General features: G+C 47.5%; 1 protein-coding gene across 7 annotated transcripts in view; it reads right to left on the minus strand.

The window, feature by feature from the left end:
- LOC129863929 (signal-induced proliferation-associated protein 1-like) overlaps positions 1-14,403 on the minus strand; it is a 44,514-nt gene that overhangs the window by 13,971 nt on the left and 16,140 nt on the right. For all 7 annotated transcript variants that reach the window (XR_008761031.1, XM_055936375.1, XM_055936369.1 and 4 more), the window contains exons 2-10: positions 7,299-8,917; positions 7,051-7,175; positions 6,671-6,859; positions 5,028-5,202; positions 4,277-4,380; positions 2,793-2,950; positions 1,873-2,482; positions 1,487-1,761; positions 232-624 (exon numbers count right to left, since the gene is read on the minus strand). Coding sequence is in view for 6 of the 7 variants with exons in the window: in XM_055936375.1 (XP_055792350.1) it covers positions 232-624; positions 1,487-1,761; positions 1,873-2,482; positions 2,793-2,950; positions 4,277-4,380; positions 5,028-5,202; positions 6,671-6,859; positions 7,051-7,175; positions 7,299-8,424 (3,155 nt within the window). In the remaining variant the exon portion in view is untranslated. The remainder of the gene's footprint in view (positions 1-231; positions 625-1,486; positions 1,762-1,872; positions 2,483-2,792; positions 2,951-4,276; positions 4,381-5,027; positions 5,203-6,670; positions 6,860-7,050; positions 7,176-7,298; positions 8,918-14,403) is intronic.

Below are 14,403 nucleotides of genomic sequence, written 5' to 3' on the forward strand. Positions count from 1 at the left end.
ACTAATGACTTTCCAATCCAATCTGGAGGGCAAACTAGTTAATCTAGTCATCTTCGGGATAGCTGAGATTTGGGCTAAAATTTGAGTTCATTCGATGAAACCATAAACACACACAATAATACCTAGTAAAAACCATGATGTTTGAACTCATGATGACAAGGATGTCAGAGAATCCTCTGAGGAATAAATAACCTGAGGTTTATGATGGGGCTGAGGGTGGAGGTCACATACCTGTCACATATGTCTCGGCAGGACGGGTGCCTCTCTAAGGAGTAGCTGCGTGTTAGCTGGGAGGGGGTGATCTCCACGATCTGGTTGAGTGGGTGGTCCTGCAGGGAGGTGGCCCGTAACAGAGGCAGGCTGGGTGGGGAGAGGAGGGAGCCCTGGTCCCCCTGGTCCTCCTCACCCTGTCCAGTCTCTGACAGCCTGTCCTCAGCCTCTCCTCCCTCTGCTGTTCCCTCCATCGTCTCCGCCTCCTTCCCCTCTCCCTGTTCCCGCTCCTCTTCCTCCATCTCCTCTTCCTCCTCCTCCCTCTCGTCCAGCACCCAGGCCTCTCCAGACTGGCCCTCCCCAGGCTTACGCTCTGCATCCTGGATGGCTTTCTGGTATAACTCTGAGAAACTCCTGGAGCCATTAGAGACAGCAGGAGAGCAAGAAAAGTTTCACTAACAAGATGGTATTACTGAATAAATATTACATAAATATATACATCCCTTTTAATACACTCCGTTTATTCATGAATGGTACAGTATTCTAGAGCAGTACCTCTGAGGATTTTGCACAACAACAAAAACATAGATTTACCAGTGAAAAAACATGGCATCTCTTTGAAATCCAAGAGTTGTCATTCCCTATTATAAGACATAACAACATTCTGACAGTGGCCACACTTTTGGGGTTGTTCTTAAACACGACTGTCAAAACCATATCTACTAATGAGGGGTTCTCTCTGTAGATAGCTCCACCAGCCAGTTTGACATGTACATGAGCCCTGTTAATATCCTGTTTAGTTTTGCCTTTCCTCTGTCTGAGAAGTTCCTCCTTTACCAGGCTGCAGTAACACTGTCCATCTGGCTGACAGTAGAAGAATGTAGAGGTCTTTGCTAACTGCCACTACCTGGGTCACTATCATTAGAGGCCATTAGACACATTGATTGGTGGTTAACCAGCTGGTGGGACACTGACTACAACACGCCATAAACAACAGAGTGAGCTGTGACCCTGTAATGGTGTGTCCCTGACCTCCTGAATTCATCTGCCCCCCCCCCCCTCTCTCCCTCCCTCCCTTGTCCTTTAACTCCTTATCAACATTAGTCTTCACCTACCAAACTTCCTTGAACCCTGACCCCCATCCTTCTCTCCATATCTGCCTCTCCCCCACCCTTCTCTCCCCTTAATTGTCACCATGTTACCCTCCCCTCCACACTGTCATGTATCCCCATCCATCTCTCACTACCCCTGACCCCCCTTCACCCCCCTCTCTGACCTGCGGGGCTTGCCGTTCTCATCTGGAGGGATGACGGTGATGTGGATCTTGTGGGCGGTGCGGAGGAGTCTGGTTCTCTCCTCTGGTCCTAGGTGCACCAGGGCATGGCCACACAGACGCACCACCCGCGCCCCCAGCTGCAGACCCCCGCTCTCCGCATAGCCGAACCGCTGCAGATCCGTCACAAAGCCCTCCTCGCTCATCAGGAAGCCTGGCTGGCCCACCCCGTCACGCAGGGGGGTCACCTCCCGTGCCTCGCACCCCCGTGTCACCAACTGGACACAGAAACAGGACACAGTGAGTATCCAGTAATGTATCATCAGAACAGAAACAATGATTCACTAACTTAATAGTTTATGAGCAGACGTGTTTTAAAGACTTCCCACCTCCAGTCTCTGCACCATCTCCCGTATCTCCTCCGCCTGGCTGTCCATCACACTGATTGACACAGCCTCCCCCCTCTCATAGAAGATATCCAGGCAAGGCCCGCCTATGGCCCTGCTGTCTATCACCGCCTTCCAGCCAATCACATCGCGGCAGCAGCAGTTGAACACCACCCTCCGTGTGTATCTCTCGATCAGCACCACTGATTCAGCTGAAACCCCCAGTAGACAGGGTAGCTTGTGTCCTCCTGTCTCCCCCTCATTCTCACTGGTGGCCATCACAGCCCAGACCAACGCCCCAGCACTGTGCAGCTCTGCCCCCTTGGCCCCCTTCAGTTTGTCTTTGCGTTTGCTCCCCAGGGACAGCAGGGGGAACTTGGTGGAGGAGTCGATTGGCGTGGTGGTCACGTAGTTTTCTGCCAGGTCCTTCAGGTACTCCTGTCGTGTCCGGGTGGCCATAGAGCGGAACTTCTCCGCCTTCTCTGCAGCGTTCTCAGCATTCACCGCCTTGGCCAGCAGGAAGTCTCTAAAGGCAGGGGAACGGGGGAATCGAGCACCCTTGGGGAACAGAGGCCCAAATAACGGGATGTCTTTGGAGCGTGTCACCGCCACCCTGAGAGAGAGGGAGAGAGAGAGAGAGGAGGTGGAAAAGTATAGTCAACAACAACAGCAGAGGGGAAAGGAGAGAGTGTGTTAGGGTTTAAACATCATAGAAAAATTAATCCAGCCTCATAATCAGTCTTGCTAAACAGTCATAGTTTTGATTCCCTGGTAAGTACAATATGATAACAGTGAACATGTTGTTACACAGTTCTTACACCTGTAATCTCTGATTGATAATGCTGAAAGAAAATAAACCAACTGAGGCAGTTGTGAAGCAGCCAGGTACAGTGGTAGAGCAGGAGAGAAGGTTATTTTCTCACCTGTAGTAGGTATGGTCAGAGCATGACTGTTCCACCTGGACGATGATGAAGACATGTTGGAAATGGGAGCGGATGGCCTTAGGAGTGAAGGGCAGAGCCCCTGGCTCCTGGAACACTATGGTCACTATGTCATTCCCAATGTGCCTCTTTCTCAGCAACTACCAAACAGAGACGACGGGGGGGGGGTAGCAGGGAGAGGGTAATGGAGAGGGAGAGGGAAAGATAGAGAGATGGGTGTAGCAGGAAAGGGAAAGGGAGAGAGAGATAGAGAGGGACAGAGATAGAGAGAGAGACAGAGAGAGAGCGATAGAGAGGGACAGAGGGAGAGAGCGGAAGAGAGGGACAGAGAGAGAGAGAGATAGAGAGGGACAGAGAGAGAGAGAGATAGAGAGGGACAGAGAGAGAGAAAGAGAGGGAGAGAGAGAGAGAGATAGGGTTAGCGAGGTAGTCAAGAGTGGGGAAGCTGTTTTGTTTTGGTTATTTGATCCACTAATGATCATGTGCAGTTAGTTATTTGGTGTTAGTTATTTGCATGGTGTCATGTTTCCAAATCACTCCACCAGAAGAACTGACATGTGAGCGGCTCCCCAGCCTGACTGCCAGCCAAACAGACAGAGAGGCAGTATATCAGTAGCTATAGGCAGACACAGCATGCTTTTAGAGTGGGTGTTGGACATAGAAACACAGAAGAACAAAGAATTTGTCTGTCATGCTTGTTGTGCGACATTACTCAAGCGTGAAAGCCTTCATTTCAACATAGTACTATGGGGAAATGTGTAGCTTTTACCACCAAAGAATAACCATGACATAAACACAGAATCAAGAAGATTATTTTTTAAATTGTGATTTACTACAGGAATGCTGCTTGTGAAAGTTGATTATTCTCTTCAACATAAAAATACCAAACCGTGCTTGAATAATAGATCAGGACCTCTGCTTCTGATAGCATTAAGGCTCAAACACACCAATTGCGTTTGCTGGCTAAGAGTACTTAGTATCTCTGAAAGTCATTTGCGACTCCACATGTAGAATCTCGTGAAAAACATCGGCAGTCAGACATCTACTGCGGGTGGTCCCTAAAACACACCGCGCTGAACGATTAGCAAACGAATGCTAGATCCAGATCCGGTCGGTGTGATGTGCACGAGCCTTCAGATTTCAAAAGTACCTTCTAAATACTATGTTATCACACCATCATTGCTATAGCTGATTGTTTATTTATTTAACTAGGCAAGTCAGTTAAGAACAAATGTTTATTTACAATGACGGTCTACCCCAGCCAAACCCGGACGACACTGGGCCAATTGTGCGCCGCCCTATGGGACTCCCAATCACGGCTGGTTGTGATACAGCCTGGAATCGAACCAGGGTCTGTAGTGACACCTCTAGCACTGAGCTGCAGTGCCTTAGACCACTGCGCCAATCGCGAGCCCCTTAGTTGACTGGGTTTCCTTGGTGTTCTGTAAAGCAGTGTGTATTGTTACCTGTTGTGTGTTGTTGGCCGTGTAGGGCAGCATGGTGGACACATGGAACATCACCTCATAGTCCTGGTAGTGTGTGTAGAGGGACTGGGTCCCTGTGGAGTCCGCTGTACACACACACACACACACACACACACACAAAGGTTTACACACGTCGCTCTCAGGCTAGTAGTTAACAGAGTGAGAGCCAGTCTTCAGATAGTGTAAACACAGACTAAACTGTCAGTACACTGTGGTCTGACTCTAGGGTGCTGAGATTACACAGTGATGGACAGCATTAAGATGGAGGACAAACACAGACTATACTACCTCCCCCAATACTGCTACGATTACACAGTGTTAGATAGTGTTAATCTTATGTGTTCCCTGGCAAATAATGCCCCCTAGATAGTGTGTGTCTCCAGACAGGGTGAGCTATATCCAGCCTATAGATAATGTATTGATAGTGTGATAATGACTGTACAAGTGTACTATCTTAATTTGACCAGTTTCTCACAGCAGGAAAATTAATCCTGCAGAAACAGGAAATTATTATGTGGATTATAATTAATGGAAAAATATTTTGGGAGTTGGTACATTTTTTGCTAGGGCAAATCAAGTCCAACATTTTTAAGTGGAAATTACAAAATTACAAATGTTTGAAACCTTTTTTAACCTTGAATACACTACAAGTGTGCATTCCTGCTGCGAAGGAAAATCCCCTGCAACGCCAGTGATCAAATTAAGATAGCAGATCTGTATGTGCAGTGCTCACTCTTGGTGTCCAACTGAGCTCGGTACTTCTCCCAGCCTTTCAGATTCACCCGCTCCCCCAGCAGATCCAGGAACTCCTCGAAGGCCGGCCCCGAGCTCTCATTGTTATACATGTCCTCCTCAGAGCTCTGGCCTGCACGGCAGTACATCACCCCCACCTTCCTCTGGAAGTTCAGCTGGAGAGAGAGAGAGCGAGAGAGAAGGAGAAAGTATTTGTCATTAATTCTTACCTGTTCATCAAACCATAGGAGGTTTACATCTAACAGAGTATCCTGAGCAGTGGAGGCTGCTGAGGGGAGGACGGCTCATAATAATGTCTGGAATGGAGTAAATGGAATGGTATCAAACACGTGGTTTCCATGTGGTTGACTCCATTCCAGCCATTATTATGAGCTGTCATCCCCTCAGCGGCCTCCACTGATCCTAATGGATCTGACCTTTTATTGGCCAGGCCATGCAGAGTGACAGAACACTGAGTGGTGAACCCAGCACAGTTAGCATTACTAACCTTGAACATTTCATCCAGTATGTTTAGGATGAATCTCTGAATGACAAATAATAGACCATGAATTGAAATGTCCTTATCCATTTCTATTCAATATATATACAATTTATAATTTTTTTTACCCACTTTTTCTCCCCAATAGCCTAGTGGTTGGAGCGCTGGGTCAGTAACCGAAAGGTTGCTGGATCGAATCCCCGAGCGGACAAGGTAAGGATCTGTCGTTCTGCCCCTGAGCAATGCACTTAACCCAGTGTTCCCCGGGCGCCGAAGACGTGGATGTCGATTATGGAAAGGAAAGAAGGGAATACCTAGTCAGTTGTACAACTGAATGCATTCAACCCAACCACTCTGAATCAGAGAGGTGAGGGGGCTGCCTTAATCCACATCCACGGCGCCCCGGGAACAGCAGGTTAACTGCCTTGCTCAGGGGCAGAACAACAGATGTTTGACCTTGTCAGCTCGGAGATTTGATCCAGCAACCTTTCGGTTACTAGCCCAACACGCTAACCACTAGGCTACCTGCAATCAACCCCCTGCACCTCTCTGATTCAGAGGGGTTGGGTTAAATGCAGAAGACAAATTTCAGTTGAATGCATTCAGTTGTACAACTCACTAGGTATCCACCTTTCCCAATTTTTTCGATCTTATCTCATTGATGCAACTCCCCATCAGGCTCGGGAGAGGCGAAGGTGGAGTCATGCGTCCTCCGAAACATGCCCGCATAACCACGCTCCTTAACACCCTCCAGCTTAACCCGGAAACGAGCCGTGTCGGAGGAAACACCGTTCAATTGGCGACCGGGGTCAGCCCGCAGGCACCCAGCCCACCATAAGGAGTCGCTAGAGCGCAATGAGCCAAGTAAAGCCCCACCGGCCAAACCCTCTCATAACCTGGACGATACTGGGCCAATTGTGTGCCATCCTATGAGACTCCCGGCCACGGACGGTTGTGGCACAGCCCGGGAAATGAACCCGGGTCTGTTGTAACGCCTCTAGCGATGCAGTGCCTTAGACCGCTGCGCCACTCGGGAGGCCCATTTCTATTAAGTCTAATAATCTATCTATATATTCAATTTCTATGCCCCAGTCAGTATGGCTGTGGCAGTGTAAGCAGCAGCACCGTGGGTGGGACCTACTCACCCCTTGTTCGTCCAGCTTGAGCAGGGTGTCTCGGACCTTGGGTGAGGTGGAGGCCAGACGCAGGCAGTGGAGGTTGAGCTCCGGGATGATGAACTCCAGGAGCCTTTTAGGAGACAGGCCTCGGGGGGTGGTGTGGCGGGCCGCTGAGGGCACCGACTCCTCCAGGATGGAGCCTCGCAGAGTCTTCAGCTGGGAGGAAGAGAAAGGCAAGAAAGGCAAGAGGGGTGTGAGTGACTGAAATGGATGTTGTTTTCATAATGCCATAATGTGTCAGTCTGGGTTTGTGTATGAGTGAATGCCAGTATGTTTTCATAAAAGGACCTGTAAGTCTGTCAATACTGTCTACTCTTTTTGACCACGAGTCTGCGGTGTAGACTGACCTCAGTGGTTCTGAAGATGATCCTGTAGTTATACTGAGCTCCACTAGACCCCTCCTTCTCCTCTCTACGGAAGCTGATGGCCACTGGACCAAGGCGGTCATCCATACCAAAGAAGTTCTGATGATCTGAGGAGTGAAAAGTGTGTTTTTACACATCTATAACAGGTTTCCTTATAACACTGTTGTTGACTAACACTATTAATTCAAGAAAAGCAAACGACCTCTCTCACACACCTACGCAGCACTCACCTTTCATGTAGAAGTATTTGCGGTAGTAATGGGCTCCCAGGTCTGCGTGTTCTATGAAGTAGTTGCTCTTGCCCTGCTGTTGGACGTGGCTCTCTCTGGGTTCCTCCAGTACTGAGACAGCATCGTTGGGGTTCCTCAGGCTCAGCCACAGACCCCCTCTGCCTTGCGTATGCCCCAGGCCCGTCCGCTCCTCACCCCCCATCTCATTACGGAAGTGGGGGCAGCTGAGCAGCAGCTCGTTGTCGTTGCCATCTCCCTCGTCCAGGGAGGGGTCCTCCACAGCCCCCCCAACACCGCCCCCGCCCTGCGAGGGCGAGGAGGGCGTGGCCTGGGTGAGGGGACGCATCGTCGAGGCAGCCGATGCCCCTGAGGTGATGTTTTTTTTGCGGCCGATGCTGTCTCGGTTGCTGGCCGCCTCTGTGAGGTCAAACAAAATGCTCTGGACATCATAGTGGGCAAAATTCCTGACCCAGGCTCCTCCCCCCAGGTTGTCATAAGGACCTGGTTGGGGGATCTGTGGAGGAGAGGGCTTGGCCTTCTTGCTCAGCCCCTCAGGCTTTGGGGGCTTGGCTGGTTTTGGGGTGTCTCCTGCGGGGGTGGACAGAGCCCTGAAGAAGCCGTCTGGCTCTGGGGGGGTTCCCTGCAGTCCCAGCAGCAGAAAGGGGTCTTTGAAGCGGAGGGCATTGGGGCTCAGAATGCCTTGGTCCTCTGCACTCGGCTCCTGGGTTCCTGACAGACCTATCTGTCTCTCCAGCGAGGAGAGGCTGCCATACTCCCTGTGCAGCACCACCCCTGAGTCCTCCTGGGCCCCGGCACCTGCCTTCTCCCCCACCGCCCGTGTTGCCTTCCCTCCCGCCTTACCAGAGGAGTCCAGGTCTCCGAGCGTCACGTCACTGTTGCTTCTCTGCATGATGTGTCCTCGGCCCACTGACCTCAGGTTCAGACCCACACAGCTCGGAGTAGTAAGACTCTCCCCATCTGTTCCATCCCTCCTCGGGGGCCACTCCCCTGTCACCACCCGCGCCCTTACCCCACCCTCTCGCTTAGAGTCAAAGTTGACCGTTGTCAGAGGGGGTCGTGGCCTCTGCCGGCAAAACTTGCGTAGGAAAAGGTCGTCAGACTGCATGGTGCCTCAGACTCCAACTATCTCTCCTCACTGTGTCAAGCCTGATGAGTAAAGGTACTACACGTGTTCTTCATCCACATTCAATAACAAAATGCAAAGGACTATTAGATGACTGTTGTATAAGATACAATGATATGTTTTAGATCTGGAAAACGTACACCCATTCCACGTTCCTTTAGGACGTCCTCCAGCTTTGGCTTTGCAGATGACTACTATTCTGGTGTGCCTCAGTCGTGGTGTGCCCCAGTCGTGGTGTGCCCCAGTCGTAGTGTGGTCCAGTCGTGGTGTGGTCCAGTCGTGGTGTGGTCCAGTCGTGGTGTGGTCCAGTCGTGGTGTGGTCCAGTTGTGGTGTGGTCCAGTTGTGGTTTGGTCCAGCTCTCTGTCCTCTGGGTTGGAGAGGATTCGCGTGTGTGTTGGCTTCTCTGATCTGTCATCCATCAGCTCACACCCCTCAGCACCTTCTTGCTTCTCTTTGGTCTCTTCCACTGGACACCTGTACACAGCGACAAAGCAACGGTCATTTTTAAGTATGGTTTGACCGCAGACACCCATCTTGGCTTGACACTGCTATTATGCTTCCTGACACCTCAGATTTCATTAAACGGTTGCAAAGCAAACCGTAGACCAGTGCAAAATATTACCATGAAATTCAATTCAAATTCAATTAAATTCAAATGCATTTATTTTCAACAATGAAGTGTAGAAACGTGAATAGGAAAACCAGAAGCTCTGACGTGTGTTGTATTGTTCAGTAGCGTTTCACCTCTGAATACTTGCATTATCATTTTTTCCTTTCCAAAAATAGCTGCCAAGCAAGTCATATGGCCCACCATATCCACCCTACAGACAATCAATAGAACACTGTGGGCTGGAGGGGGCCTTCCTGTCCTAAGACAATTTAAGAATACAATCAGAACATGTAGAGAAGGATGTTTAGTTAAAAAAAGAATAATAATAAACATCAGTCAGGAGGATATTAAACGTCTCAAGAGGTATGCTTCAATATGCAGAAAAATAAACATGTTTATTTTATTTTTTTTACATATAATTAAGCATAATGATTATGGCTCTAGGTTGCAGGAAAAAGCTGTTTCAGAATTTACTCTGGACCACCCCCCAGCCATCCTCATACTTTGTACCCCCTCAAATTCTTGCTGTGCATGACGCCCTGAATACAATAGTCATAAACCTAACAATGCTGGCCAGCCTGCCAACAGAATAAGATCTCTCTCTCTCTCTCTGTCTGTCTGTCTGTCTGTCTGTCTGTCTGTCCCTTTCTCGCTCTCAGTCTGTTCTCTATGCCTCTCTGTCTGTCTCTCACCTTCTCTCTCTGTCTGTCAAATGTACCGGCTCGTAAATAAAGCATCCTCCATTCAGGCTGCAAAGGCATCATTTCCCTCCTTAACTATCTTCAAATGGCGAGCCGCCGCAAAAGAAACGGGGAAAATATGTGCACTATGTGTCTCTCAATATGTCTCTTTATAAAACACAATTTTTCACCACCATTTTCGGATTTTCGGACAATTTAGGATGTTGCACACCGCGTTCAGCCAGGGGAGGATAGCCTAGCCGTTGGGCCAGTAACTGAAAGCTTGCTCCCAGAACCAATTCGAATCGGTGAAACATCTGTCGATGTGCCCTTGAGCAAGGCACATAAGAGCGTCTGCTAAATGACTAAAATGTAATTGAAATGTAATTATAGCTAGTTAAGGCGGGAAATTATGCCTTTTCAGCCTGAATGGAGGATGGGGGACACCAGTGTATTACCGGGAATGCACATCGTTCCTAAACGATTGTGCAAATCTAGCCAATACTATCGGCTGCCTAGGCTACATTGATACCAGATCTTGGCAACTCATTCATTATTTCTGTCATCATTTGGGTTGGGCCAGACTTTTCCAGACCCCGCGACAAACACATTGATTGATACTGTACAGTACAAGTGAGAGTTCCCTAGGTGACAAGGCCAGCCTATTGCTAAAATAGGCGTAATTTCATCATCTAGTTAGGCCTATTCTAAACATCCTTATTCGTTTTCATTACAGACCATTGATTTTATTTTATGTTTAGATTTACTCACCGGCGAAAATAGGTTGTTTGCAAATGAATTGCTTCGGTTCCTGACATCCCCTTTCTCTTTTCCCTTGTCTATGACCAAATTGACGTCAATCACACGATATCGGAAACACGTTTGGTGTTAATATGAAGATGAGATAGGGCATTCTTCTACGGTCTTTGCTATTTGGAATCCTTGGTACATCCCTACCCATTGAAGTTCATATTTAAAATGGTTAAGGTAAGGGTTACATTTAGGGTTCTCAGAGTTGCTTCCTGTCTCGCTATTTATCATGCAACTCCTGTCTCCAGATGATATGCAGTCTTGAGAGCAGGTGCAGTGATGCAGCTCAGCTTCCCGGCGCGCGCCACCACACAGCACAGAATGCTGCAGAGACGTGTAGCTGATTGGTGAGTGAGGAAGTAATATCTGTCTCAGTCTCTCTCGTTCTTTATTTTTATCTTGACTCTTTCTCTCTCTGTGCCTCTGTAAAAGTGAATGTAAATAGCCACTCCGTTTATTGACTGAATATTGGAGATGGCAATTCCCTGTATGTCCACAAAAAAGAATAATACACCTGTACCTGGTGGCATAAATACAATATTCTAGGCCTAGACCTAGACCATGATGACATGTGAACATGATAACATGTTTGAACATGCATTCTGAAATTAAGCCTCCATCTATGAATTGCACTATCTACTAGATGCCTTTAACCACAGTAATTCACGCAGATATATTTTCTGGATAGTATCAATTTCTTCTGCAGCAAATTAGGTTTGACTTGTTCAAGGACAGCGCAGCAGCATCCATCTCCCTGCTGGTACCAAGCCCAGCCACTTAGTTTCCATCCAAGGATTATGAATCCCCCAGCCTATAGTCTCCTGACATGCTGTGTCAGTCAAATGTTTGGGTACAGTCTGAGAACAGGATAGAATTTTCTGAAATGTGAGCATTACTGTAGTTCCTAACAGGACTATGGGATCTGTATGTGTTCATTGAGAACACTCAAGAGTATTTTTTTGTGGTCTATAGTTCAAGCTGGTACATCCACTGTATAGCCATGCACCCCCCATGCACCCCTCATAGAGATAGTTCCCTGGTGTTTTTAGTGAACCAATGGCAGATTGTAAGCAAGCAATCAACAATCTCAAAATCTGCACGCACCCACACCAATTACCCATAAATGTAGGTCATCTCTTTTAACAACACGATAACACATGCTAAATATTTGATCAATCCAGTCTAATTTTTTCAGTCTCATGCATTATAAATTGATTGCCAGCTTAAAACTGGAAATACAGTGGTTTTGTTGCCTTGTTCATTACAACCACATAAAGGGCTGCAGAGGAGGCTGCCCTGCAGGCAAATCATTATACTCCCATGTTCTGTGGATTGACTTAGAGACATACTGTACATATTTAAGTTATGAGTCAGATTGATGAAGGGAAACTCTAACCAGTCTAGTGCTGTACAGATGGAGGATCTTACTTTGAGCCAGTGCGCTACAGCAAGAAAATAATCCTGCAGCAACAGGAAATTTGAATTATTATGTGGATTATAATTAATGGACATTTTTGTAGGGGTTGATCCATTTTTCTTAAGGGAAAATCAAATTTGAATTTTCAAAATGGAAATCACGAACTTCAGAAGACTTTTTAAAGCTCAAATATATCACGAATTTAACATTTCCTGCATTGCAGGGAAGTTCTCCTGCAACAGGATGGTCCGATTTAAGATCTTATATCTGTATGTGATGTTCTGTTTCTAACTGCCCACCCCAGGAGAGGGGCTTGAGTTCGCTAGTTTAAATTATGCAACAGGGGACCATGGTGACCACAGGTTTCTGCTCATCTCACTTCTGTGCAGAGCTGCAATGTTCATATCTCCATCCCTCACAGACTACTAACCAGCACGTCTGGTGGTTTCTGTGTTAAACACGGAAGTGACTTTGTTGAATGTATCAACGTTATAGCGTGAAAGGTTTCCTCACCCTAAAGGTCATGTGAACCTATTTCTGCCGCATCTGTCCCTTCCTTTAACCAAATTCAATATCTATTTAGATCTGCATGTTGGCCTGTCATTCTAACAAAAGGTAGAGGGCGGGATGTTAGTTTTGAAACTTTGTCGAAAATGGGTTAATGTTTTCATGTGAAATCATTATATGACGGAGAGTTTGATAGATCAATATGCATTCTCCACTTCATTGTATGCAGTTCATATTACAGTAAATCACAATAACCTACAAATTGCAGCGTAATTCCTCATCTAGCAAAGGATTAAGCAAAGAGGGATTACTCAAGACATGCAGCCAAGGGATTAGAGTGTTCTCCAGGACTTTCTGAAGATTGGGTGCGTTCATCGTGACCGTTCAGCAGTCCCACTCCACAGTCAACAGATCCTCTCATGAAACCAGAAAGCAGAGCAGTCTCACTGCCTCAGAAGCCCAAACAGGAACGCACTGCCTCGCTACATAATTAAGCCTCAACATTGGTGTTTGATGCACTGTCTAACTACGCTGATAAAACATTGCTAGCAGTGAGTGGCTGCTAATGATCTCAGATCTCAGTCACTATACTGAGTATCTTTGCTCTCTGTGTGACCTGTGTTGTTCCAGTCTTTATAGCAGGACTTTGCCTTGGTACTCCAGCAGACTTCCCCTCTACAGGTACTACATTATGTCTGTGTTGGGCTCATGTTTTCTAGTGTTGTCTATCTTTCACCAGCTCTGCTGGGACCTTAGTGGTTTGGAGGCCATGAGTGCTCAGCGCAGTGGGGTCTCCATCCTGTTTGGTGTACATGTAAAGCCCAGGACAAGACTACAGGGCTGCTGGTGTGTGCTGTCCGGATGTGGCCATGGTGACTGTACACCCACTTTAGGGAAGCCATGTTTCCTGGACACTTTTCTTTTTGTGCCATCTCTGACCCCTACTCCCTTCTAGGCTTCGTCCTGTGCAGCAGGAAGTGATGTCACATGCATCCTGACCTTTTAACCGTCAGAGGATGGGTGTCGTCATCATATCCCTGCTCTGCTCTCCCGCTCCCATCACGGCTAACTGGACTACCAGAGAGAGACCTGGCAGCCTGCTGCTCTGCTCTCCCCCTCCCATCACGGCTAACTGGACTACCAGAGAGACCTGGCAGCCTGCTGCTCTGCTCTTCCCCCTCCCATCACGGCTAACAGAGAGAGACCTGGCAGCCTTCAGCCTGCCAACCACAAATCTCTGTTTAACTCCTGACCTCCATCTCACATGCCTTCATCAAGCTTAAATCTCATGCATTTTTAAGCCCCTTCTTATCAGCACATCGTTTTGAGGGGGAAAACAGCAACAACAAAAGTATTTGTAGATAAATTATAAATTGTATTTGCTGTAGCCTACAGTAGAGTACATTCATTAAATGTACTGTATAAATGTATTTCCTTCAGGCCCAGCTCTGTGAAAATCAGCTTAAAAGCTCACTACAGGCAGCCATTAAAAGTGATCAATGACCAGGGTAGGTATCCACCCCACTGCCATATCCGCTCTATCACGTGATAAACTGGTTCTCTATGTAAGGTTTCAGTGGATGTCTAGGCTTACAGATCCCTTATGGACTCAATGATTTATTCTACTGTATGTTACGGTGTCTGTTGAATATTCAAGCTGGTTCCTGTGTTATAAAACAGCTATGCCGTCAATGACGATGCGACCTGCCATTGAAAATATCCGACTCCCCTGACCTGTTTCTGTTTTTGGCTCATGGTTACCTACGCACATTTGGGATTAAAATGATCTGTTGAAATGGGGAACAGGCCAGATTACTGTGATAGCTCAAACCAAAGGCCATTAAGAGTATATATTTCTGTACTTCTGGCATGATTTCAAAAACCCTCATTAGAACTGCAGAGAAGTGTGAAACGTTAACAAGGATTCCAAGCATAC

Source organism: Salvelinus fontinalis, chromosome 10, assembly GCF_029448725.1.
Source record: "Salvelinus fontinalis isolate EN_2023a chromosome 10, ASM2944872v1, whole genome shotgun sequence".
Lineage (NCBI taxonomy): Eukaryota > Metazoa > Chordata > Actinopteri > Salmoniformes > Salmonidae > Salvelinus > Salvelinus fontinalis.